Raw genomic sequence first — 27,570 nt, 5'->3', positions numbered from 1 at the left:
TGTACTTGGTTTAGTAAGTTTGTATAACTTGGTAACTTCTTAATTGTGAATTTAAATGGGTGCTGTATAGGTTCCAGACTTAGCTGTGGTCACTCTGCTCACTCCCCTGTCTCGTTTTCTTTGCCTCTTCTGTTCACATGAGACAGGTCAAACCCCAAATAGAAATTTAGCTTTCTCTCCCTGCCAGAAGCAGGCAGCAACCAGGTCGGGGTTAGGTCCTTCCCCAGATGCTCCTGTGGACCCCTGTGGCCCTCAGAGCAGTGTGGGCCCCCTGTAGAGCACTGAGGTACTAACTGCTTACCGCCTCTGTCCCGCACTGGACTGCGGGCAGCTTGCAGACAGGCTCTGGCTTCTTATAGTGCAGGGCCAGCTGGTGTTTGTTGGTGGAAGAAGACTGGTTAACCTTAATAGTTAGGAGTCAGCCCAGCCTTATGACTTGGTGGTGGTAATTATATACCACATGTACTCTTTTCTTCAGAGAACAAAGATGGCCATGGGAAGAAGCCTCTCTCCTTAAACTCACACAGTTGTTTAAAAAGGAAAGATCATGTGATAGGCCAGGTGTCCCGGACCCAGCCTTCCAGAACCACCGGCACCATTCTTGAGGGCTGGTCTTTGCTTCTGGCCCTCCAGCAGAGTCTCCGCTTCCTTTTTAGCAGTGCCTGTGCCATCTCTTTTTGCGACTCCCCCAGAGTGCTTAATATAGAGCCTTACACATGGATGTGAAATGTTTGTTGAGTAATTGTCCTTATGTCCAATTTAACTGGTTGCTTTAGAGAGCCATTGTTCTAGGATTTAACTAGAAAGAAACGTTGACTTTTAAGATTACCTTTTTTTTTTAAAAATCCATCCAGAAGAGTTTTTAGGGAAATGTTTTGCATTTTTAGCCTTGCTTTTTAGATTTTCCCATGTTCAAGTATATTACGAGGAAAATTTTTCAGAGCAGCAGGAGGAAGACAGCTGCGGGCCCCGTGCTCACACGTAGGCATGGGAGTCCCAGCGCGGTAAGTGGCACGTGGATGGCTTTGGAGGGTTTATGTGCTTTGAAAAGTATACCTGGTTTATACTTCCCACGTTTATCATCATGGCTGTGATATCTTTGTCCTTTAAAAGGAAATCAGCAGCAGTAACAAAACCCCAGCCCTCTTAGTGCCGCAGGCTAGCTGGTGAAGTTGAAAGCAAGCAGTGTTTGAGTGCTGCGGCTTTTGTTGTGTTACAGAATGCAGTAGCCCCGCACCTGGCCCAGGGAAGGAGTGGGAAGAGTATGTGCAGATCCGGTCTCTAGTCGAGAAAATACGAAAAAAACAAAAAGGTATGTTTTTTCGAGTAATTATTTTAATAGAATCATGTAAAGACTTGGCACAAGTCAGACATGTTTTGAGGTTAGTGAAGGCCTCGCTGTCATTCTTGCGTGTGGAAGATCACAGTAGAAGGTCACAGCGGAAGGGGCTCGGAGTTTGGGAGGATGGACTAGGAAGCTGTCCTAGGATCTCCCCCATTTCTGAGGTGCTGCTTCCTGCATTGGAAAGGGTAAAAATGTTGAGCCATAGTGGGAAAGTGTTTGTATCTAGGGGCTAAACTGACAACTTTTGGGGCACCTGGGTGGCTTAGTTGGTTAAGTGCCTACCTTCGGCTTAGGTCATGATCTCGGGGTCCTGGGATCGAGCTGCACATTGGGTGTCCTGCTCAGCAGGGGGCCTGCTTGTCCCTCTCCCTCAGTCCTCTCCCGTCGCTCATTCTGTCTCTCAAATAAAAAATCTTTAAATAAATAAAATGACACAACTTTTATTTATTTTTTATGAAATATATATTTAGATCTGTTTTTTCCACATTGTGTTTCCTTGAGTACATAATGCCATGAGTGGTCGACACACAGATACACACTGATAGATTAATGTCTTAGCAGGATTTATGAAGAACTCAAACCTGTCTTGGTTAAATAAGAGATACAGTTCTGTTTCTGAAGCTGTGTTTTTACAGGGTGTATTCAGTAGGCATCTTAATGATTCTCAGCCAGGCCAGCAGTGGGGCCAAGTGTCAGCTTGAAAAAGCCTATTCAATATACCTATTGTTTTTGTTCTGTAAAGCACAAAAAATAAAGATTGGTATGCGGGACCACAGGGAACGTGGAAAGAGAAAACACAAGAAGTAGCCTGCGCTTAAAAGGCTGAGAAGACCCTTCTTAGGGTTAGGGTTTTAAAATTTTTATTTACTGCTACGAAAGTGAGTCAGAAGAGGGTTTGTTTTTTATTTGCTCCCTGAGCTTTCATTGCTCTCCCTTGTACTTCTGTAAACATGCAGTCTTTAGCTTAGATGGTCTTGAACCGCAAATGGTGACAGGTTCCTTTAAAATGTACTTCTTTGCTCTAAATGGTAGGCTGCCAATCTTGGCTCTCCAGATCTATAGTGTGGCAGTTTTTGAATGTCCTGAGTGTCTGTTGTCAGCAGAGACCGCTAACTACAACTCACCCTGAGGTTAGAGTGTTCCTGAGTTCTCAGCAAAGAGTGACTTCAGTCTCAGCATGTCCCGAACAAAGTCAGCTTTCTGCATATGCGGTGTGGCGCCGCCTGTGCGGGGCCGTCCTGCTGCCCAGAGCCAGGTGATGACCGATGGCGGCGTGTTGGCGTGGCCACAGGCACCTGGGCTGGGCTCCACACCCCGCTCCTCACGTTTGTGAAGTTCCTGTTCCTCTCCTTTTGTTTGTCAGATAAACCTGGTTTTTCTTCGGCACGGCTTTTCATCTCCTTGAATATCACAGACATGCCAAAAAGTCCAAAAAATACCACAACGCCTGAGAATCTTCTACCCAAACTGTATTAGTCCCACCGGTCAAGCTCTCCCTCCTGCCCACCTGCTGAGCCGGTCCCCGTCCCTCCCTCCGTCCTTTGTTCTCTTTGCATTATTTGCTTTTTCTAAAGATTCTACTTTTTTATTTGACAGACAGAGATCACAAGCAGGCAGAGAGGCAGGCAGAGAGAGAGAGGGAGGCAGGCCCCTCGCTGAGCAGAGAGCCCCATGCGGGGCTCGATCCCAGGACCCTATGACCTGAGCCGAAGGCAGAGGCTTTAACCCACTGAGCCACCCAGGCGCCCTCATTATTTGGTTTTAGGAAAGAAACGTTGCAGTTGTAGCTGAAGCCCCATGCTCTGTCCCAGTCCTTTTGTGCTCTCTTGGGAGTTTTTTAAAAAATTTGCATAAATGGTATGAGAGCACTTGAATTTTTAAAGATTTGTTTATTATTTTAGGGGAGGAGAGTGCTTGCTCGCAAGTAGGATAGGGGCAGAGGGAGAGGGAGAGACTCTCCAGCAGATTCCCTGCTGACCGCAGAGCCTGAAGCAGGACTCCATCTCACGACCCTGAGATCACGACCTGAGCTGAAACCAAGAGTCAGGCACTTAACCCAGGAGCCACCCAGGAGCCCGAGAGCACTTGAATTTTTAAAAGCACAATGTTATATTTTGTTACCTTTGTAGATACGTATGATCCAACTCATTTAAACTGTTCAACCATGTTCGGTTGCAGAGCTGACTAGTTCTGTGCTCTCATAATCAGGCCTGTAGTGCGCCTCCTGTGCACATGTCAGCTACTGATTTCTGTTTTCCTGGGAATTTTGTTGAAGCAAAGCTGCCTATGAGACTGGGCATGGCGGCCTTAACAGGGGGTGGGGGGGGATGGCTACTGTTATGTGTGAGGTGGTAGAGCCCTCCCCTTTCCACCGGGTCGCCTCGCCTAGCCCAGCAGTCAGTAGTCCTGTGTCCTGGGCTCAGCACATGCTTCTCCACAGCAGATGGGAGTTTAGGATTGTAATTCACCTTTCCTGCCACTAGTTAGGATGTATACTGTGTTTGGTGACTTATTGTTCTGTTGTTTTGTTTTTTCTTTCCGTGTGATTCTCCTTTTGCCTCGGGGCTATTTAGAAGTGTTCTGTTTAATTTCCAAATATTTGGTAATTTTCAAGATTTTTTTTTTTGTTGATTTGTAATTTGATTATGGTATAATCAGAGAATGTTGTATGACTTCAGTCCTTTTCAATTTATTTAAGCAGTTTTTATTTTTAAAGATTGTATTTATTTATTTGATAGAGATCACAAGTAGGCAGAGAGAGGGGGAAGCAGGCTCCCTGCTGAGCAGAGAGCCCGATGCAGGGCTTGCTTGATCCCAGGGCCCTGAGATCACGACCTGAGCCGAAGGCAGAGGCTTTAACCCACTGAGCCACCCAGGTGCCCCTAAGCAATTTTTAAACAATTTATTTTTTAAGCTTTTCTTTCTTTTTTTTTTTTTTTGTAATTAAAGCTTAATTGTCATAAGATATTGTATTAGTTTCAGGTGTACATCGTAGGGAGTCAGTACTGCATACATTACAGAATGGTCACCCCCATAAGTCTCTACCTGGTGATGAGTTTTGATTTCAAGATTATAGCGTTATCACTATTTTCAGTGCGTGATTTTTAGTTTCTGAGAGCAGAAAGAATGATATGAGTCCTAAACGTAGCTCTTGTTTTCTGACACATGGATTGAAACAGGTCTGTCTGTTACTTTTGATGGGAAAAGAGAAGATTACTTTCCTGACCTAATGAAGTGGGCCTCTGAAAATGGAGCCTCCGTTGAGGGTTTTGAAATGGTCAACTTCAAAGAAGAGGGCTTTGGTTTGAGAGCAACGAGAGATATCAAGGTGAGTTTTGACTGTTTGGTTTGGGGACCCTCAGCATGCTTGGATTGTGCTACGGGGCAGACACAGGTTGTGGAGACAGGTGTCTGGGCTGATTCTGACCTCATAGGCGACAGGCAGCGTGCCATTAACACTCCGCTTCCTGCCGCGGGGTCTCTGGGCTAACCAGGGGCCTGGAAGAGCCTTGCCAGTGTTCTAGGCAGCCCCCTCCGGTGTTTCGTCCCTGGGAGCTGTGCTGTTAACCAGTGAGCTAGGGCAAGTCAGCTCATGTTTCAGAGACTCTGTTAGGAGACCACAGAACATGCCTCAGAGGATTCTGAGGCTTCAAGAGAAGGATGTGGGCTCAGGCAGTTAGGAGGAGGAGCGCACAGGACCTGTGACACAGGGGATGTGGAGGTGGGGGCATTGGGGTGTAGGCTGGGCAGGGTCTGGGGTGCTTACTGTTTCCAGAGGGGGTAACTGAGTGGTCGGCAGTGCCATCTGCTGACACCGTCCCACCAGAGCGGAAGGGGAAAGGGGAACAGTGTACGTCTGCTAAGGGACAAATGCTTTTCCTCTGCTCTGGGTCTTTCCTTACAGATGAAGGCAGCAGCAGCACCCTGACGTTCCCAGCCTCTCTCTGCCCCTCAGTCCTGCCTCTCTTAGTGAGGAGGTGTAACCTAATCTGTCTGATGATTTGGGAAGAAGGAACGGGTCTGGGCCCGTTTCTTGGTGGGAGCTGGTTGCCCACATGCATCCGTTGTGCTCTCCCCACTCCGTGCTTTACAGGGCAGGCCACACGTGGGGAGGCCCGTGGGGCTCCAGTTCTGCCTGTAACTAGGTGGGGGAGTCGGTCTAATTCTGGGATTCAGTAGGTGATATTTTGGGTGACCATCTGTTGTCGTCTTGTGTCTCTCTCAGTGGGTTCAGAACTTGGATGGAGGAAATGAGTGTTATTTATTCGGGCCCCCTCAAACCTTGGCAACGCTTTTGGTCAAGTTGTAGTTAACCTTTCATTGATACGTTGATAAAGCAAGCATATACCTGTTTACTAGATACCTATCAGATGTCTAGTATGTGAAGAGTACCTTGCTCATTATTTTACCAGCCTTCCAAAAAAACTGCGGTCTCTTCCTTCATGATGTTTATAATCTGTAGTAGGGGAAGAGACACGCATAAACAGAATCCAAATGGTAGACCTTGGCAGAAGGCGAGAGTAACCAGGATGTTGCACATTCTTCTCGTATATCCGAGAAGCGTCATTTCTGTGGACGCCGCCCCAGTTATCTTAGCTGTGGTCTGTCTTCACCATGTGCATGTTTAAGCTTTATTGAGGTAGAAGGGGGAAACTGCATGTTCAGTGTTGACACTGTGAGGGGTTGGACGTGTGCACATGCTTGTGACATCGTCACCACAGTCAAGGCACTACTCTTTGCATGTTGTAAGCTATACATATACAGCACGTACCAAAAAGAAACCTCTCATATTGGCAAGAAATAATATTTCGGGGAAAAAACTCAGTAAACCAAAATATGTCCTAGAGACCTGTGCTTTTGCTGGTAACCGTTGTGCAAAAGACAAGCATATTGAGGAAGGAATGTTCCTCTGGCTTCAAAAATGCAGTAGCAGGAGCAGTTTACATCGACAGGTTCAGATTTTTGTTGGAGATCGAGGTTTTGTTTTGTTTTGCTTTTTGAACTTTAAAAAACGCAAGTGCGGCAAAGAATAGTTTTGTGCTTCACTCCAAATGGCTATGTTTACTTCAGATTAAAGTTGAAAGTCCCGTTTTTTTCATCTGTTTTCTCAATATATATGGTTAGTTTTTCTTCTTTTTTAAAAAATATTTTATTTATTTATTTGACAAGAGAGCACAAGCAGGGGGAGCAGCAGGCAGAGGGAGAGGGAGAAGCAGGCATCCTGCTGACTAAGGAGCCTGATGTGGGGCTTGATCCCAGGACCCTGGGATCATGACCTGAACCTAAAGCAGATGCTTAACCAACTGAGCCATCCAGGTGCCCCTATGGTTAGTTTTTCTCTTGGAAGTAGGATTTTAAACCCTGCTTCTACTTATCTAAGTAAACCACAAATACTTACATTTAAAAATACATTTCGGGGTGCCTGGATGGCTCAGTCAGTTAAGCATCTGCCTTTAGCTCGGGTCGAGATCTCAGGATTCTGGGATTAAGCCCCACATCAGGCTCCCTGCTTAGTGGAGAGCCTGCTTCTTCCTCTCCCTGTGCCCCTCCTCCATGCTCATCCTCTCTCTCTGTCTTGCTATCTCAAATAAAATCTTAAAAAAAATAAAAATAAAAGTACATTTGATAGTTAGAAACAGAGTGCTAATGTACAACCTTAAACAGTATTTCATGTGTGGTTGTGTGATTGGCTTTCTGACTGCGGATGAAGGGGGCTGAAGATTGTGACATGTTTTGATGATTATATGATTTTCTTATTTTTTTTCTCCTAGGCAGAAGAATTATTTTTATGGGTTCCACGAAAATTACTAATGACTGTTGAATCTGCTAAAAATTCAGTGTTGGGTGAGAATAATTTCTGACTGTTCAAGGCAAAGTGCAAATGATAAAAATATGAAATTTTATTTTATGGTGCTAAGGACCATATTTGGGTGTTTTCTCAAACTAGCGAAATATTCCCTCAAATTCACATTGTTTTGCGTGCTTGTAATGCGACATAGTAGAAGAATGTCAGAAGAAAGTTGCATGTTACTTTAAATATTACAAAACTTTCCAGTTATTTCTGTAACTTTAATGTATATTTTGAATGAATACTTTTTAAGGCGCTTTTTTAACTTAACGCTGTTAACCTCTGGGTTCATTCAGGGCCCTTGTATTCTCAAGACCGGATTCTTCAAGCTATGGGAAATATCACACTGGCCTTTCACCTGCTGTGTGAGCGCGCCGACCCGAACTCTTTCTGGCAGCCCTACATTCAGACCCTCCCCAGCGAGTATGACACTCCTCTCTACTTTGAGGAAGATGAAGTCCGAGACCTCCAGTCCACACAAGCTATCCACGACGTCTTCAGCCAATATAAGAACACGGCTCGGCAGTACGCCTACTTCTATAAGGTCATTCAGGTGAGTGGCTGCTTACTGTTCACATGTACACTTAACAGAGTGAGGAAGAAAGGGAAATTGATGGCCTAAATGTTCTGCCTCACATTTTATTACACATGCTTAAACTTCGTGCTTCCTTAAGGTAAAAGGCATTCTGATTCTAGTCCACTGTCTGTTTTGGTACAGAAATATCCCTGAAGTGTGGTTTGAACATATCTGATTTCCGGTGTTCACATAAGCAGCCCTCGTACCTAAGTTAGGAAAGTCTCCGAGCTTTTCTGAAAAGGAAAGATTACAACAGAACTCGAGAAGCTATAAAATGTGTCTAATACAAAAAGGTGCTCCGTGTATAAATTTTCCAGGGAAATGAAAGACCCTTTCTGGGTTTTTCATATAAAGGTTGATATGTATTTTACTAAATTATAGTGACAGTTAATTTGCTAACTTAGAATGCCGAGTTCTTTTGTCTTTCAGACTGTGCTGTGTATTAATTTTAATTAGTTCTAAGTGAAAGTGTCCTATAAAAACTTCTGTATGGTTGTGCACATTTGAGTTTTACCTGGTTACTCCTTTCTGTGTCTTGGCAGTTCAGCTGGTGTTATCTTTCCTCTCCTGTTGAACTGCCATGAGACGAGTCAGAGCAAGTGTCACGGTTCCCTCCCGAGCTGAGACCAGGGAGTGTCTCTGCCCTGACTCTCCCCTTTCTCAGTTGCTCGAGAACTAGCTCCAGGGCTGCTGTATCTGATACGTGGCAGTGGGGGTGATACTAAACTTCCTTGGATGTATAGGGCAGCCCCCAAATGGGGAATTTTCCAACCCAAAATGTTAGTATTGCTAAAGTCAAGTAATCTTGCTTTGTGGGTATATATAGCACAGAGTGTCTCAGGTGCCAGTGTGATGCCGAAGATCGCCATCATTCCTGACTGATGATCTCATCAGGACCTGACTGAACAGACAGAACTCAGGCTTCGTCGTAAGATGAGCCCGAGTTGAAACCTGGATTCCATATCTCACTTGCTATTGAAATAGAATTCGGATTTACAGTTAACCCTTGAACAGCACGGGTTTAAGCGGTATAGGCCCCTCATACACGGTCATTTTCGATAAGTACGGTGCGGTGTTGTCAATGTATTTACTCTTATGATTCTCTTGATAACATTTTCTTTTCTCCCTCTTTACTATGAGAATACAGAATATAGTATGTATAACATACATAAACCAACTGTTTAGTTTATTGGTAGCACTTCTGGTCAACAGTAAGCTATTGGTAGTTAAGTTTCTGGGGAGTCAAAAGTTATATGTATACTTAAAAAAGAAAAGATTTTGTTTATTTATTTGACAGAAAGAGAGAGAGAGCACAAGCAGGCAGAGGGAGAGGGAGAAGCAGACTCCGTGCTGAGTTGGGAGCCTGACGTGGGGTTCGATCCCAGGACCCCAGGATCATGACCTGAGCCCAAGGCAGACGCTTAACCCACTGAGCCACCCGGGTGCCCCAATACGTAGATTTTTTGATTGGGTGGGGGTCAGCACCGCATCCCTTGCATTAACTTGGAGGTCAGCTCTTGGTGCTTTACCCCTCTGATTGGTTTCCTCATTTGTAGGATTAAAATATCTGCCCCATTTTTCAGTGTAACTATCGTGAGCCCAACTAGGTCTATTCATCAGAGCACCTAAGCGCGGTGCTGGGCCTCGGCGCCTGTGGCCGTTAGGAGTGCAGTTTCCTCTGGGAACCATGAAGGATATCTCAGTTGAAGCCACCTCCATGGGGGCGATGTGTTCCTTGGAGTGTTGGGCCCCACAGCTGGCCTGCCAGGGTCCAGACCCCACAGTACCTTGAGAGCTGCGCCATTTGCCTGTGTCTCTGTGCTCCTGTTTCCTTATCTGTAAAATGGGATAATACAGCACCACACTCCAGGGTTGTGGAGCAGACCAGATGAGTATGTACGGCCCTTGATGACAGCAGTGTTTGCTGTAGAAATTCTCAGTTTGGGTTACTCTTCTGTGTCTTGTTCCTTCAGACTGTGTCACTCAGTTCGAGTTCTTTACTGTTTTTCGTGGCTTCTCCCCCGTGTCTGCAGGGACTTCCATTAGTGTGTGTTAACCTTCCCAACTGAACACCGTCGCCACCAAGAACGATGAAGGGTATTCCTGCAAGATGAGGGTCCCCTCCTCGAGCGGCCCGTTACAGACTCCAAACTGCTTCAGAGTCCGGAGCTCTTGTCATGACTGTTGCTGGCTTCAGTTTCACGTTTTAAAATATCAACAGTTCATGCAAATGTTTGTTTGCTCTGGTTTAAAAACCTTGTTCAGTGACATACCTTCAAGTCAGGTTGTGATTGTAGGAGAACGGCCCCGGGTTCTCCCGGGACTGTACCTGCCCCTATGTGTGCCCTGGGGGGCCCCCATTCCGGCTTTGCCTGTAGTAAACACTTTTACCCTGACATCGTGGTCCGTCCAACTGTGGTCCTTTTTTAGAAAAACACGGGACACCCCCTTCAGATTAGTAGAAGGGAATCATTACAAACTGAGGTACATCCTAACAAGATTTTGTGGGAAATTTCCTAGTCAGCGGTTTGATTTAAGTGCCAGTTGAGGTAGGAGCACAGGAAGCCTGATGGGGCAAGTAGCCATGGCTCGAGAAGGATCCAGGCTGGGGTGGGGGAGGGTTCCCCTCCCATGAGCATTCTTCACCAAGTAAAACAGACTCAAGCAGAAGTTACCTTTTTAAAAATTAGAGCTTGAGACCAACTGCTCTTCTGGTCTTAGAATGTTCTCATTGCTCGTGGAATCTTCAGTAACGATCCAGTGTAAACACAAATGTTAGCATTGTTTTGTAGGTCAGGTTTCCTCACCTCGGCACCAGACTCTGCCTCTTTCTTATGCTGTCCCAGGACCAGCTGTGAGGCTTTTGCTCCGTTGCAGAGGGTCGCTCCGTCAGCGCGTCACCACTTAGGAAGAGAGAGTGAACCGTGTTGCCTCAGTTCATATTAACGTCTTCCTTGCGGTGACCTGCCCTCACTTTTGTTTTGTGGGGCACCGTGGCTCTTAACCTTTTAAGGGTCTGGCGTCCCTCTTCCCAGAGAAATGGACGCATGCCCTCTAGCATGAATGTTTATGTACCATTTGAGGGAGGGTCCCAGTTCCTTTCTGGTGTCCCATTTACTGTCATTTGCCTGGGCCTGGGCATTGCACCTGAAACCCGTTATTTTTCTTCTGAGCTGAATGCTGGCTTGAAGGTCTGCCAGCCACAGCTCTTAGCCACTATCTCTGCTCGCACCAGCAGCGTGAGTGCAGGCATGACTTGGTTCCGGGTGTCTGCACCAGTGATCCCCAGACCCTGGGAAAAGGGTGCAAAAAAGGGTAGTATTTGCTTCAGCCTTATGTCTTGCTTCAGGTGCTAGAGTGTTTATTCTAAAAGAAAAGTAGCAGCAGTGCTTCCTTCCAGTCATTGTAAGTTCCTTTAGGTAGACTTCTCTTCATTGAATTTTGTTATTTTCATGTTTGTCTGTCTTTCTCTTTGGTTGTTGTTAACTAACCACTAGAAGAGTAATTCCCTGCACTCTTTTCTGCCAGAGGTATTTTCATAGACGAGGGAGTTTTAGAGCGGCCGGGTGTTAGTTCAGCGTACTTTGTGTTCAGAAGTGTTTGCAAGCCTCTGCTGGTTCTCATGGGTAGAGAAGGGGCTTGGGCTTTATGGTCTTTCCAGTTTTTTATCCTGTATTGACATGGTGTTCCTGAGATGTTCAGTATACAGGGTTTCCTTTACGTGTTCAGCAGATGATAGCGTGTAACCAGGAGCCTTGGACTCAGGGAGCCAGGGGAGCGGACTGTGGACGCAGACAGAGCGCCTGCTGGTAAAGTCTTGTACTGCAGCCCAACAGTTGAGAAGTGTCCCTACTCAGACTCGGGAAGCTAAATTAGGAGCCGTGGCTCAGCCAGATCCTGGAAAAGGCTCGTGTGGTTTGAGAACCCTAAGGGGTGGTAAAACTTCTGTCAGTCTGTGAAATGGGGACCAGCGCAGGACAGAGGATTAATGGTAGAAGGCAGAACTTGGCCCTTTAAAACCAGGGCAGAACTTTGAACCCGTAAGAGTCACTTAGCAGACCAGGACGTTCGAAAGTTCAGCTCTAAGGTAAGACTCCTGCCTGGAAATATGGGACCAATGTTGGGACAGACATCAGTGGAACAGCAGGATTTGGCTTAAACCCAGCTCTGAAGTAGTGTAATTGTGTGAAGGGAAGAAATCCCATCAGATTTGACCTGACTTAACACAGATGAACCGTAGCTTGTGTATCGCTCCCCCGCGCCAGTGAAAAACAAATGAACAGGTCCTGTGAGTGGACAGTGTGATTTGTAGTCCCACCTGCTGGACCAGGCCCCGCGCTGTGGGGTGCCCGCTTGTCCTGAGGTTAAGAGCTCTCCGGGGACATGCACATTTTCCTGAGTGGCTGAGCCTGAATGTGATGCTCGTGGAAGGAAATGCAACTGTGTGAGGTTTGTTAGAATAGAGGCATATCTGTAGAATGATGGTTTTCCATTGATCTTCTAATTTGCATGATTTGTCCACCTTACTTGGGTTTTGTCCTGTGTGTCGATCAGACAGCGTGAGAGGTCGGGCGGAAGGGATGGAGTTGGAGAAGCCCACTTGTGTGTTAACTGCCATGAGTTTCCGTTGAGCGAGCTTCCACTCTGCCTGCCCTGTGCTTCGGGACGGAGTTAGGCGGCCTTGAGTTGGCTTTCTTCCTTGAACAGGCCACTTCTCCCACCTAGCCTGGGCTGTAGTGGCAGAAGATTTGAGCAGTCATACTCACAACTTGGCCGCAAACAGAGCCTACCAAGAGGCAGAGGAAGATGTCACGCTCGGCTCTTGGCGCCCCGTGACGGCTGTGGCCCGGTACCAACAGTTGCTCTTCCCGCTTCTCGCCGTTCTAACGGTCTCTGACGGAGGCACACAAGAGTAGCACGAGATGGGCGTTGTCGGATGGATTTAGCCTATGTTTTCCTGAAGCTCCAGTCCGCTCTAGACTCTGCTCCTACACAGTGCCTTCAGGGCCGGGTGTCCAGTTAGAGCAGAAGGCTCTGGGCCCTAGCTTATTCTGAAGACCCCGGCACTCAGAGCCTCTCGGGAGACACCCCTCACCACGCAGAGCTGTTTGTAGAGCTGCGTGTAGGTAACGTGTGCCGGGGCAGCACCAAGAGGGAGAACCTGCGTGTGTCCTCCTGTCACTGTCTCCTCTGGCGGTAGATAGCCTGTGGGCAGGCGGCGTGGGGTCTCCATGGTCAGCTTCTCCTGTGCTGGTGGTCCTTCCCCTCTGCCTGGAAACTGCCCTTAGAGTCTTCCTTTGCGGGTACACCAACCTGCTGCCTCCTCCCAACCTTGGATTTACTGCCCTGTCTTTTGTTTTTAGCCTGTGTGCCCGCTGGGTTATTGCATTTTTCAACTGTACTTGAGTGTGTGTGGCGGGGTGGACAGCACACCTGGATCTCTGGGAATAGAGATTTTCTTTTTTCTTTTCTCTCTTTTTTTTTTTTTAAAAAAGCTTATATTTGGGGCGCCTGGGTGGCTCAGTGGGTTAAAGCCTCTGCTTTCGGCTCAGGTCATGGTCTCAGGGTCCTGGGATCGAGCCCCACATCGGGCTCTCTGCTCAGCAGGGAGCCTGCTTCTTCCTCTCTCTCTCTCTGCCTGCCTCTCTGCCTACTTGTGATCTCTGTCTGTCAAATAAATAAATAAAATCTTAAAAAAAAAAAAAAAGCTTATATTTATTTTAGATAGAGAGCACAAGGTCGGGAGGAGCAGAGGGACGGAATAAGCAGACTCCTGGCCAAGCGTGGAGCCCGATGTGGGGCTCGATTCCAGGACCTGAGCTGAGATCAAGGGTCGGACACTCAGATGACTGAGCTATCCAGGCGTGCCCAGAGATTTTCTTTTTCTGTGTTTTTTTCTGGAATGGACTTTTAGGCTTACAGAAAAGTTGCGCACGCAGCACAAAGTTGAAAATGGACCCATGAGGATTCTAGCCTCCTGACCTTGTTCCCGTGTGCGTGTTTTTCCTCAGAGGCAAACATGTTCCGAAGGGGACATTTTTGTTCTCAGCCAGCTTCATGGCAACGCCACAGCTGTGAATAACGAAGAAGTGAAGAGGGAGGGAGCAGAGTCGCAGGTGATGGTGACGGGGAGGGCAGAGGAGGCTGATGGATAGGTTTGGAGGTGTCGGATGCAAGAGCATGAGCCTGTATTTATTCCTTGGCTGCCATGGTAATGGGCTGGGTAGAGGCTGCGGGATGCAGAGAGACAGGAAGATTTCTGTTCGCAGGTTGCTCGTCTGAGTTGACTGGGGCCTCTTCCCATCAGGTAAGGACTTTCGGTGCTCTGTGCCGCCTGGGACTGGCGGAGGAGGCTGGGCCGGGCTGAGGTGGGTGGGAGGGCTCCTGAACACCGGGCAGGAAACCCAGAGCCCAGCCCATCGCTCTGGAGGACTGTCATCCTTCCACTTACCTTCGAGGGGCTGGTCGCTCACCCTTTGCAGCTGAGACTCACAGCTGTGAGGGTGTGGGGCAGCTGGCCGAAGCCCCAGGGCGCCCACACCCTGGGCTGGGGTCAGAGCAGGTCTGCTAGCCCCATGCCCGTGCCTGTGTCCTTGAATCTCTAAGGTTGTTTCTGGTCTTAATTTTGAGACAAAGAAGTGTTCTGGTTTTAAGGGCAGAACACTTTTTTTTTTTTTAATTTATTTGACAGATCACAAGTAGGCAGAGAGGCAGGCAGAGAGAGAGAGGGGATAGCAGAGCTCCCTTCCATGCAGAGAGCCCGATGTGGGGCTCGATCCCAGGACCCTGAGATCATGACCTGAGTGGAAGGCAGAGCCTTAACCCACTGAGCCACCCAGGCGCCCCAGGGCAGAACACTCTTATTTAAAATCTCCCTTGGGTTCTCTTACAGAAGCTGGGGGTGGCCTGCTGGGTGTGAGGCCACTGCTGGTTGGGGTCAGGGCAGGAGCCCGCATGGGGCTCACCTTCTGGTCGCTTTTTCCAGCTGTAGAGATGCCCCTCCTGGCTAGCCTGTCTCATGCTGTGCAGAGGCCAGAGAGGCTCCCTCTCAGAGGAACCCACACCACTGCCGCTGGCTTTCCTTGCAAGCTGTGGGGAAGCTGGCACTCCTCTCTTACTGTTATCTTTACTGATTCCATTTGTAATGATGTGGAAAACGTGAAAACATTAGAGCTTTAGGAAATCAGTGCAGCTTGCGGATTCCCTGGAGAGTTTTCAGTGCCCTTCCAGTCTTTGTTAGAGCCTCTGGCTGTCTCCCTGAAACGGCCTGACCTGCATCCTTGCTTGTTCCTGATAGCTGACCTTGACCGTTATTAATTTGTGTTAAATGTGCAAGAGTGTTGTCCTTATCATGCCTTTACCTAAGCTTCCTGATTTTATAAATTACCCATTCTAAATGTGTATGTTATTTTCATCAAAAAAGGCTGCAGATAGGTCATTAAAAAATCTAATTTGTGTCTTTAACTCTGTTCACTTGTTTTGCATACCGTAGAGCAGGGCAGACGGGTGTGGACTTCACCTTCCGGAATCCGTGAGTGGTCCTTGTTTCCTCTGTTTTTTTCCAGCTTAAGTTTCAGCAGCCTTTGGGGAGCTCAAGGAATGAAGTGCTTTTTCTCTGTATTCATGGTTCTAATTGTGGAGAGTGGGCCTGAGATCCTGGCAGTGGTTGGTGTTCCCGTCTTGCCGACTGAGGGAGGACGTTGCCGGAGGGCGCTTAGTGGTGTGTGTACAGGGGAGGCCGGGCAGCCTCATGTTCCATGTCCTCCTGCTGCAGTTCTCACATGCAGACTTGGCGTCTTCCGCCTGCCCTGCTTGCTAGAGCTGCCCCGTCTCCCACCCCTGCCTGTCCCTGCAGCCCTCCTCCCGGGCCACAGCCTCCCTCCCCTTTCTCTGCTTGCCTGACTTGGGATCCTGGGCCTTCAGAAATCTTCCGTTGTGCCTGATCAGGGTCAGGAACAGAAGTCCCACAGAGCAGACCCGTAAATTGTCCCCGTGTCCTACTTTATGTATCACCCAGGCGTAAGCATGTTCTTAGAGGCACCTCCACAGGTATGGCGGACAGAGCCACGGGGCAAGATTGTGCATACGTGTCCCTGGTGGCAGGATGCCGGAAGGAAGGGGAATCCACATTTGTGGTCATGCCTGCTGTGTGTCAGGCACTGTGACGGGGACTTTCTCTCCTGTTATTCTCGTGGTGAGGAGGAGCTGGGAACTGGTGTCTTCCCATATGAATCTGACACAGAATTAGCCAAACTAGATTTCAAAGAAACCCCCAATGCCAGGACCAGGTCCTTGGTAGTTAAATTTGTGTCTGGAGTAGTTCAAGCCTCAGAGTCAGAGACGGGGCCTCATTCCTAAGACACTGTTCACTGAGCTTAGGCCTCTCTGTGGCACTGGTGGGCCAGGGTCCTTGGTGAGGCTCTGCTAGTCCTTCTTGTTACCTCGTCGCTGGGCATCACCCTCTTTGGGGAGGAGACAGGCTGAGGGTGGGAACGCTGGCCAGAGCTGCTGATGGTGAGTCAGGACTGACGCCCCAGAATGCCCCACGCACCCACCCCGGGGGCAGTGTGTCCCACTTCCCATCGCTGCAGACCCGTCCTTCTCACAGCTCCTTCCCTCTGCCGGCCCCGCTTGACCAGCCCTGGCTCTCCCCACTGCTCGGAGCAATAGAACTTTGTGAAATCCCTGCAAGTTTAAAAACAAGCATCAAAGAAAAATCTTTCTTGAAACCTGCTTTTTTCTATCAGTCTCCCCTAAGGTCTGGATTTGTAAATTCCCTCACTTTTGGACAGGATTTTGGTTGGTTTTTTTCCTGTATGCTGGAGAATGAGACTTGCTCCTGTTGCTGAGACCCAGGATAAGCCCCCTTGTGAGTAAACGCGTTTGTGAGCGCCCTTGTTGGCCGACCCAAGCTCCATTCCTTCCCTGCAGAGCTGTGCTGTGCGTGATGTCTGCTGGCGTGAATGGTTTAGGCTGCAACCGCTGTGTAGCCATCAGCTGCTCTCAAGGAAGGCGACAATATGTACTTACGTAGAGAAGGAGATGTATTTTCAGGAGTTCCCTCAAGTAGTTCTGGAGGCTGGTAGCTCTGGAATTTACAGGACGACCAGCAGGGGGAGACCCTGGAGGGAGCTGGCGCTGCGGTTGGATTCCAGAGGTGCTCTCCCGGAGGGTTCCCTCTGGCTTGCAGCTGGCTCTGTGGAGGCCTTCGCTGATTTAAGCCCCCCGCATTAGGTAGGGCAGTCGGCTTTCCTCCTAGCTAACCAGTTTACATGTTAGCTGCACCCAGAAGAGCCTCGTAGCAACATCTGGAAAACCAAGTGTCGGGGCACCGAGGCCCAGCCAAGTTGCCACGTAAAGCGAACCATCACAGTGAGCATACTGTTTGCTTCTCCCACGGCACCTGTTCTCAGATTTATCCATTTCTTCTCTGGAGCGCGAGCTCCACGGGCAGCCCTTCTGTCCTGGGCACCGTGTGCCACTGCTCTGCACAGTGCCCACCACACAGGAGGTTTGGCCGTAGCTTGTTGAGCAGGGGGACCAGGTGCCTTCCAGATCTGCACACGGAAGCCAGGTGTGGCCAGGGCCTCTGGGGGAGGTGAGGGGCCGGAGTCTGGGCTGTCCTCACTCCCCAAGTTGGTCTCTGCAGAGCTGCGTCTTTACAGACGGGCAGTTTTTTCTGGTTTGTTCCCTGGCAAACACTCTTCTCCCTGCTGGGACAGGGAGAAACCTGATGGGATGGCAGAGGAGCCCACGTGAGGACTGTCCCGTGTCTGACAGAACATTCCTCCCTCTGCTTGAGGCTTTGGTGGCCATGGACATCCCTGTCCTTCCTTTCTTTCCTGTGTCCTCCCAGAGAAGTTTGCAGGGAAGGAAGAATTTATCAGATCCTCTGCTTTTACTTAATTTTTTTTAGAAGATTTTATTTTTGAGAGAGAGCAAGCAAGAGAGAGCATGAGCAGGGGGAGGGGCAGAGGGACATGGAGAAGCAGACTCCCCGCTGAGCAGGGAACCAGACCTGGGGCTGGATCCAGGACCCGAGGATCAGGACCTGAGGCGAAGGCAGCCGCCCAAGCAACTGAGCCCCCCAGGCGCCCTCCTGCTTTCTCGTGCTTACACCGCGTTCACCGCCTGGCCTCTGTGCTCGGATTCCGGCAGTTCTCTGAGGGCGGTTCTCCCGGTTCCAACTGGGCCATTTTTCTGCCCCTTCTTAGTGGATCTTCTTTTAGATGATGCACATCCTCCCGCCACTGGGTCCCCTGGTGAGCCTCCCCAGCAGGGCTTGTGAATGCGCTGAGCCTCATGGGGGCTCTCTGTGTCGCGCCAGTGAACCGCCCCTCCTCCGCTCTGCTTGGTGACCTGGAGACACCTGAGGCGGGGAAGTTCTTCCTGACCCTCTTGCTGAGGGATCCCTCCTGGAGGTTGCTGGGCGTCCCACCTCACGGGTGACTGCCGCAGAGTGCCCCGTGACCATCAGCGCGTGGAGAGCTGTTGCATTTGGCCCCCTCTGTTCAAAGTCCTCAGGCTTTGCCACATAATTTGATTTGGGTAGTTTTTCCTTTCGCAAGTCAACTGTACTTTTTCAGCTTAAAAGAAGTGAGTTCTAAGGAGTAGTAGTCCGAAACACAGCATGAAAACTGTGTTTATCTTCTTTATTTACACTGAATCTCATCAGGGAAAAAAATTGTGAGAGTCTCTCTTTTTTTAAGTAAGTCCAATAACTATCTGAAATATTTGCTGACAGTAATGGAGTTTTACGGAGTGCCTGGGTCTCCGGTTCAGTGGCAGGTGCTACAAGGAGATCAAAGAGTAGGAGGTCCTTGCCTTTTCAGAGTTTATGTAGAGACGGGAGGCACCCAGTTGGCAGGAAACACAGAGGAACATAAATGGTAAACTGAGGCAGTGACCGCTCTCTGAGCTCTGGGATGCCTGGGGCGGTCAGATGGGTGTGGCTTGAAAGGCAGGACTGTCTGACCGAGGGAAGTACTGAAGGTCTGGATGTGGAGGTTAGCAGGGCGTAGCCAGAGGAGCCTGGAAGGACAGCCCAAGCCCAGGAGAGGCCCAGCCCCCGAGTGGAGGGAAGTCACTGCAGGTTTGTGGGGACCAGCTCCCAGAAGTCTGACGCCTGAACCCCCGCAGGGTGTCTGTTGCTTCTGTAGCTCAGGCCAGTGTGCGTGGGACAAGAGGGCTGTCTGTGGCTTAGGTGGTTGGTCTGTGTGTGACACCTGCTCACATCGCCCAAACTCCCCGAGCCTCAGTTTCCACAATTATAATCGAGCCTGTCTCAGGCTGTCTTTGCAAGTGCAGCTGAGATATCAGCGGATATAAATGTGTTTTTACAGTGCCAGCCTTGGGGCAGCTCATTTGGTTAAGTGTCTGCCTTCGGCTCAGGTCCTGATGAACCCCACGTCGGGCTCCCTGCTCAACAGGGATGCTTCTTCCTCTGCTGTTCCCCCTGCTTGTGCGCTCTCCCTCTCTCTCTCTCTCTCAAATAAATTAAAAAATAAAAAATAAAATGCCAACCTTGCTCTTGGTGTCATTAATGAGCTGCTGGGTTTGAGTGCCCGTCAGCAATGTTGTGAAGGGAATTTCCTGCACTGGATATAAAAAACAAGAAGATGCAACAGAATGGCCTGCTCACAGGAGTTGGGTTGGAGGGCACAGAGGGGTAGGGATAGACAGAAGGAGGGGGTGAACAAGGCTGAAAATGCGGCAGGAGCCCGGCTCGAGGGCTGTTAACAGGCCTTGGGGTTTGTGTCCTCATACGATGGGGAGCCACGGCAGCCATCGGGCCACAGCGGCCTGGGTTTGCTTGCTTGCTGGTCGATGACCTCAGAAGCGGGGAGACCAGAAGACCAGCTAGCCTGAGCAATGTGAGAGGTACTCAGAGGTAGAATTGGTAGCATCTGTGACACACTGGATCCGAGGAGCTAGGATGACCGTGAGATTTCTAGAGTGTGCTGGCTCAGGTGCGTCTTCTTCCCCTCGCTCCTAGACTGACTCTACCGGCCTCTATTTATAACTTCTGTGCTTTAGAAAGGACATTTTTTTTTTTAAAGATTTTTATTTATTTATTTGATAGAGAGAGATCACAAGTAGGCAGAGAGGCAGGCAGAGAGAGAGAGGGGAGGAAGCAGGCTCCCTGTTGAGCAGAGAGCCCGATGCGGGGCTCCATCCCAGGACCCTGAGATCATGACCTGAGCTGAAGGCAGAGGCTTAAACCACTGAGCCACCCAGGCGCCCCTAGAAAGGACATTTTTGATCCTAAATTTCTAACTTACTCTAGCTTGTTTCAACCCAAGACCCACCAGAAATAACTTGTATCTGAGTTTTCCATCCAGACAGCTTTATTTTGTATTTTGGAATACATATTTTATGCAGAAATCTTTTGTATGCAAAAGTCAAGCCTGGAACAAATGTTTATTGTGAACGGAAGAGTTGGTGAAAGTGAAGGCTTTAGCGGAAGTGCTTGCCCCCCGTAACCGCAGTGGCGTGCAGTGGCGTGCACACAGTGGCACATCTGAAGGAAAAGCTGTCCGAAGAGCAGCTTTCAATTTAAATATATCCAGGATCTCAGGACCGATTGTAATGAGTTTTAAAATCTTTGTGCCAGCTTCATGTTTTTTCTTTAAATCATTTTAAAATTAATAAACCAGTTCGTATTTGACAGCGTCTGCATCAGAAATGCTACCGTCGGCTCTGAAGTCTTCACTCTTGTGTGGTCCTACCATTCCCCTAGAGTGAAGTAGTGGCCATGGCTTCTAGAAATGCTGGACATCGACTTCCTGGTAATGGGCCAGCTGACTACCCGCCAGACCACCTAGATCCCGCTGCTGTGTCTAAATACCGACACCATCACCTAATGTGGGCCATGCAGTGACAAGGGAGGATTCCAGGGACCGGGCATGGCCTGGGGTTCCCCTGGGTTAGTGAGGTGCCAGAGCAGGGCGCACTGGGGACCTGTGGGCAGCGTTCCAGAGCCCAGGAGGCTTTGCCGGGAAGTCCGTCTCCTCGCCCTTCTCCCGCACCAGAAGTCGCGCTGCCTCGGGGCCTTCCTCTGGCAGCTCTGCTGAGACACGAGCACACGTGGGGTGCTGCTGGGCCGTAGAGAGCTCACCACGTGGGTTCTGCTTTCTCGGAGCTCCCAGCCTGGTGGAAAGCCCAGTCAGGACAGGGACGGAATGGCAGTTCTGAGGGGCCGGGCTAGCCCAGAGGCAGGGGCAACAGCAGGAAGAGTGGGTGTCAGGAGGGGCTTCGCGGAGGGGGATGGCCCCGGCCCTGAAGAAGGTCTGGGAGTTCACCAGGCAGAGGGCACAGCCTGGCCGCCCGGGGAGAGGAAGAGAATGTGGAGGGACAGAGGGCAGGGGCAGGACTGGCACGCGGCTGTCAGGGCCGTCTGCATCATCCCAGCTGTGCCCGACCCTCCCAGCAGCCTCACAGGCGTCGGTTGGCTCTTACTCCCGTTTGGGGGGTGACGAAATGGAGGCCCATTGGCAGGTCTGCCTGTTCTAGGACTTACATTCAGACCTCACTGTCGGCACGCCAGAGCGGGGCTTCGCGTCCGACTCCGCGGTGTCTCCTCCCGTGCCATGCTGACTTCTCATAACCATGGGAGCCCGGCACTCATCCCGTGACTCTTCATGCCGTGAGCGCTGATCGAGCCGCCGCGCCGTGAACCTGGTGGGTATTTCAGCAGGGGCTGCTGTGATGTTCCAGGCTTCGGCTGCTGTTCTCTGGAGTCCTGCTGAAATGGAAGCTCACAGGGACAGCGGTCGGCCTGCGTTGTTCAGGCACAAGACAATGAGTGCCATCACAGTGGAGGACTCAGCCATCAGCTTCAGGCTGGGGCCAAGAGGGGGTGGTGACTGAGGTCGCACTCTCTGCAATTGGCGACATTCAGCAATTTTCTCTCCAGTGTGGGCAGGCACTGCCTTCTTGGAGAGGCAGCTCTACCTGCTAAAGGACCCTAAAAACAGGACCACGGACCACATCAAATGTGCAAGAAAAAGGCATTCTAAGCCAACCTTATTGACTTTTTTTTTTTTTTTTTAAAGATTTTACTTATTTATTTGACGGAGAGAGATCACAAGTAGGCAGAGAGGCAGGCAGAGAGAGAGGGGAAGCAGGCTCCCCGTTGAGCAGAGAGCCCGAGGATCCCAGCCCAGGACCCTGGGATCATGACCTGAGCTGAAGGCAGCAGTCTAACCCACTGAGCCACCCAGGTGCCCCCCTTATTGACTTTTTAATTTAAAGAGGTGCTTAATCCCAGCAGACAGGACTCATCTAGATTCTGTAGTAGAGTGCTGTGTGGATGCAGTTAGGGAGGGCTGATGGCAGGCGTCAGGCCACAGAGAGGCCCCTGAGGCTGACTTACTGGCCTTGTCAGGTTTAACACTTGGTGGGATAGGGGTGAAGACCTAGGAGGCACGCCGCTCAAGTTTCTGGATGGTAGAAAACCAAGGAGGCTTTGTAAGTGGATCAAGTCTGTCTTGGTTCAGAAAACTCTGATCCGCAAGAAGGATCGGATTGAGCCGGAGTCATTTGGAGGCAGGAGGTGTGGTGGGGGAGACTGGGGACAGGACGTCAGAGCTCTGGCCTCTGTTCTCCATTGCTGGCTCACTTGTGACTACAGACAAGTCACAAACTCAGCTTTGTGCCCAGTTTCCCCTACAGAAATGAGAGGCTGGGTGAGAAATGGAGGGGAAGGGGTTTTAGATGGGGAGCTTTCTACAAATGCGTATTTATTTTTAAAAAAAAAAGCTTCCTGTCACTGCGCTTCAGGGTCCCCACATGCGTCTTGGGTGAGGTACGGAAGGCGCTGCTGGCCCCTGGTGGTTCTTCAGTGCAGTGAACTGCGGGAGGACTGTCCCTTCAAGGCACCTGTGTGCATAGAAGGCACGCACTTAACCTGTTTCTCCACAGTCCCTAGCTCACAAGCTAATGGGGGAACTACGGTAAGTGAGGAAGCTGGCAGTACATCAGGCTGACAGCTGATGGCAGTAGGAGGAGTTCACTCATTCGTATAGGATCAGTTACCAAAATTCTAGGGGAAGGTTGCTAAGAGAACTTCAGAATCTGGAAGATTTTAATGATTTAAGAGTTTACCACATAAAAAGCAGTACTACACTTTAAAGGCAGTAAAGGTCAACAACAGCTTCACACGTTGAACGTTATAAACTTTTAAAGATAAGATTAATGAACTGTCTCTCCAGACATTGTGCATGGCAAGAAACAGAAAAAGGTGAGTTATGTGTGCCTACGGATGAATGATATCCTGTCAGACTGAGGTGGCTTTGGACTAAATCAGCTATTCTTGAAAATGGCCCATATTAACAGAATAAATATATTTAGAAAAAAAGCCTGGGGACATTTATTAACCCCCTGTAGTAAAGATGAATAGTTCGGGTCATTTTCTGTTGATTTTTGATGGTCTTTAATTGAGGTTTAACTTCCACATGTCAAGTACATGGATTCAGTGTCGATGAGTTTTTATCTTAAGTAACCAAAACGGAGATCAAGCTGTGGCCCGTGTCTGGCCCCGGAGGAAGCCCCGGCACCCTGTCCTAGCTGGTACCCACCCTCCCTTTTCGAGAGGGAACACGCTTCCAGCTGTCGGGCTGTGGCTGTTGGCACAGCTGAGTTTGCAAATCTGAGTGCTCCAGTGGGAGACCCACGGAGGGCACTTGCTCGCCTCTGGCTGCTTCCGTTGCCTGCGCTGTCCGTGGGACTCCCCACTCCTGTCCCTGCTGCACGGCTCTCCATCATGTGCACCCCCTGTCCCGTGTCCACGCTGTGCCTCGGCGTTTGGATGGTTTCTGGTCTGGGGTTACCGTATAGGAAGCTGCTGTCAGAGATCTTGTGTCATCTGCTTGCGGACACGTGTCCCTTTCCTCTGGGCCCTCTCTGGGGAGGGGAATCGGGCAGTCACATGTGCAGTTTCAGTAGACACTGGTAAACTGGTTTCCACACTGGCCGAACCAGGGCTTATGCCACCAGCAGTGCAGGAACGTTCTGGTTGCTCTCCCCCCGCGCCCTCAGTGCTCTGTTAGGCTTTCTTCTGCACGTGCAGGGGCGTCTCCTCAGAGCTCTGACTTCCCTTCCGTGGTGACTGGTGGGGTCCAGCGTGTCTGTGTTTGCTTATTAGCTACTTGGATATCCTCCTTTGGGAGTGCCCAACCAAATCTCTTGCTCATTTAAGACACAATTATAATAATGTATTTTACCTAACTCAGTATATATGGAAGAGTATTCTTTAAACATACTATTAATATAAAATACTTAATGATACATCCTACATTTTTTATAAGAAAATCTTGACAGTGCAGTGCATTTTTTTATTTTTATTTTTTTTTTTTTTGGGCAGGGAATATATTACATTAAGTTTTTTAATTGTGGTAAAATATATGTAACGTAGAGTCTGCCATTTTGACTGTTTCTAAGAGTACATACAAGCCAGTGGTGTTGCTTCCATTCATAATGCCGTGTGTCTGTCACCGCTGTCTGCCAGACTTTTTCATCACTCCAAACAGAACCTCTGTAAACACTGGGCAAGGACTCCCCATACCCCTGCCCCCTTCTGAATCACTTATTAGTAATTGGTGTTTTCTTCTGGGTCTGCGTCCTTTATGATTTATGCCTGTGTCGTCCTGATGACGTGCCCCATCCCTTTCTTAATGAAAGCTTTCGACGATCGGAGTTTCTTCATTTTAACAAAGTCCGGTGTATTGGTTTTATTTTTCCAAATATGGTATTTTTTGTGTCTCTTTAAATAACTGTTTGCCTGGCCCCAGGGTTCTCAGCTGAGAGTGGTTTGCCACTCGGGGGCAGAGACAGTTTGGCTGTCACAGCTGGGCCAGGGATGCTGTTCACCTGCGACGCACAGGACAGCCCACAGCAGAGCATGGTGCAGCCTGACAGGGCAGTGGTGCTGCAGTTGCGAAACTTGTCTAGCATGGGACCATGAATGTGTGCTTCTGGAAGCTTCGCGGCTTCACCTTGCACAGGTAGTCCAGGACCCACCTCTCCTTAGCCCCTGTGTGTGTGAGGAGAACTTGAGAGAAATCTGGATTCTTGCACATCTGTGTCCCTAACCTGTTATTTAACCCAAAATTCGGTACATGATCAGGAGCTTTATATGGAATGTAGTAACGGGCAGAAGGGAAATTTTGGAGTTGATGGCCTTAGAGCAGTGTTTGGAGCATAAATGTCAATGGAGTGGCATGTGCAGAAGATGGAAGGTTTTTCCTTCCAGCGTGATTAGTAAGGACTTGATTTACAGCTTTGTTGTTGCTGCTTTTTAATTGTCAGGTTGCAGCCATAGGGCAGACGCCACCAAAAAGTACAATTCATGAAACACAGTGACCTGACAGTGTGCCGTTTTCATCAGATTCTTACCTGGTTCTTTGCGTGGAACTGTCGTGGTTAACTAGACATTTCCCAGACTGATGGGAATTTGTTACTTTTCCCCCTGCTGTAGTTAGGTTGTGTGTCTGCTCGTCAGATCTTCTGTACAGCGTGCGCCTAACTGCGCAGATGTTTTAGGATAGTTGGGAGCAGGAGGAAGTACTTGCAGGAGTGGTGTCCTCAGACATGTGGAAGCTGTGCTCCATGAGGGTGGCAAGGAGGGAAGAGTTGCTGGAGAACTTTGGCCTCTGTTTGATGATCATGCCGACTCTGTTCACAGCATTCTCACATTAAACTCTAATGCTGGAGCATCGTCAGGTGGGGAACCACCTTGTCCAGATGTGTTGTCGGCTGCTAATTGCTCTTCTGTTGAAACGGACAAGGGGGTGAGTTGATCGAGGGTTACAGCCTTTGGTGTTAACTTTAAAGTCACTAAGAACACATGTTGCTGTTTTGGGGGCATTGCTAGTTCCCCTTTTACTAACAGTTGTGAATGGTGTGCACTAGAAAGTGCTGGGTTTGAGTCACAGCTGTGCCTCTAAGTGACCCAAGGGTTGGCAGGTCACTCAGCCCGTTACCTCCTCTGGTATTGGTGGCACCAGCTGCTGCCTCACATTGGAACTGGGAAGAGTAAATGAGAAGTGGAGATCCCTTCCTGAAGCGTAAACCTTCACACAAATGGAAGGTACCCACCTTGTGGGCCCACCCCACTCTTAAAAAATTTCTCCCTCCAATATGTGATATATTTGTGGAGAGACCGCACATGGAGGGGTTCAGGGAATGGGTTCGGAGGCTCCTCCACTTCCCAGCTGGGTGGCTGGCACGTCATTTATCTGTAGCGTGAGGGTGCTCTTCGTGCCTATCTTAACAGGGTTACTGTGAGGTTGAGAGGTTATCTCTGTCAAATGGCTAGGACAGTTTATGTGCCTGGCGCACACTAGGTGCTCAGTAAATGTTAATTCTTATTTTTATTGTTGCTATTCAAGTTGATTTGGAAAAGTGGAATTCAGGTCCTGCCTCAGTCAGCACTTTCCTCAGTATACTGACCAGTCCACTGAAAACAGGTGGGATTAGCTGTCGAAATGCAAAGCTGTGGTCGTCAGCATTGTGAAGTTGAGTAGGGGCTATGGGCCACGGGGCGTCTGCTGTGGGAGAGAAAGAGATGAGAGCCAGACGCCCAACTTGGCCTACCGCCTCACTGGGGAGCTGGCTCAGGAGCTGGATGGGTCCTTGACGCCACCTGCTTGGTCTCACCAGTTACAGGGCTGTTCCGAGCCCCAGGAAGGCTGAGAACAACTCGCTTCCGTTCTGTTCCCACACCTCCTAGCCTGATGTTTGGCACAAAGTCAATGTCTGTTGGATACATTTTGTTTCTTTGCAGGTCAGGTCCAAAACTGTATTCGCGATCTTTTTTTTTTAAAGATTTTATTTATTTATTTGACAGAGAGAAATCACAAGTAGATGGAGAGGCAGGCAGAGAGAGAGAGGGAAGCAGGCTCCCTGCTGAGCAGAGAGCCCGATGCGGGACTCGATCCCACGACCCTGAGATCATGACCTGAGCTGAAGGCAGCGGCTTAACCCACTGAGCCACCCAGGCGCCCACTGTATTCGCGATCTTGAGGGAAAAGCAATGTGGCAAGAATCTTCGGTCATATGGCGTCAGAGACCTTTTTGACTTTTTTTTAATGTGAAACTTTGAAAACATTCTAAACCGCACATAGGTATAACAGAAAAGCTTAGAAAATATTAGTGTAATAGCTTAAGGAGGAAAACGTAAGTCTTACTCTGTTTGGCAGGGTTTCAGTGACTCAGAGCCTCGAGTGGGCTAATCTGGGTGAAGAAGGGGCCAGAAACCCTCGTGGGAAATGCAGCTTCTCTTAGCATTTTGCCATCCTTCATCTGTGTGTCCATGGCACATGTGAAGAGCAGGGAGCGGTTTCATCAGATAGCAAAGATCATTCCTGTTCTCTTCCTTGGCGGCAGCTGGCAGTAGACCCAGGTCCTGGCTTCAGCTTGAGCGAGCACGTGTTGCTGGGACACTTGTCACACTCAGTGCCTCCAGGACTCCACTCTCGGAGTCCGTCGGTCTAGACCGCGGGCACAGCTGCAGCGCACCGGACATCAGTGTCCTGGGCTGTATGACCTAAGGGTAGCAGGGCTCTTGCTGTCGGAGCCTGTCTGGAGTAGCTTACAGCTTCCTCTATGCTTCATGATTTTCATCTGTTTCAAAGGAAAAAACAGGTGTATGGAACTAAAGAGACCAAAATAAATTCATAGGTATAGAAGGCAGGCCTTACGGAGGCCTTCAGGTTGGCTGTTTTCCTAAGAACTTTAGAAATTAAAGACACTTCGAGGGCTTCTCTGGATTTGAGGCTGCCAAAGCAACCGTCTCTCTCA

At 49.3% G+C, this 27,570-nt stretch overlaps 1 protein-coding gene across 8 annotated transcripts in view; it reads left to right on the top strand.

Moving 5' to 3' along the window:
• Window positions 1-27,570, top strand: part of SETD3 (SET domain containing 3, actin histidine methyltransferase) — a 79,782-nt gene that overhangs the window by 15,208 nt on the left and 37,004 nt on the right. For all 8 annotated transcript variants that reach the window (XR_004286193.1, XM_032345232.1, XM_032345228.1 and 5 more), the window contains 4 exons: window positions 1,220-1,312; window positions 4,525-4,673; window positions 7,117-7,189; window positions 7,490-7,746. Coding sequence is in view for 7 of the 8 variants with exons in the window: in XM_032345232.1 (XP_032201123.1) it covers window positions 1,220-1,312; window positions 4,525-4,673; window positions 7,117-7,189; window positions 7,490-7,746 (572 nt within the window). In the remaining variant the exon portion in view is untranslated. The remainder of the gene's footprint in view (window positions 1-1,219; window positions 1,313-4,524; window positions 4,674-7,116; window positions 7,190-7,489; window positions 7,747-27,570) is intronic.

Source organism: Mustela erminea, chromosome 5, assembly GCF_009829155.1.
Source record: "Mustela erminea isolate mMusErm1 chromosome 5, mMusErm1.Pri, whole genome shotgun sequence".
NCBI lineage: Eukaryota > Metazoa > Chordata > Mammalia > Carnivora > Mustelidae > Mustela > Mustela erminea.
Note: the sequence above shows the minus strand (reverse complement) of the source record. Positions and strands in the feature narration are given on the sequence as shown.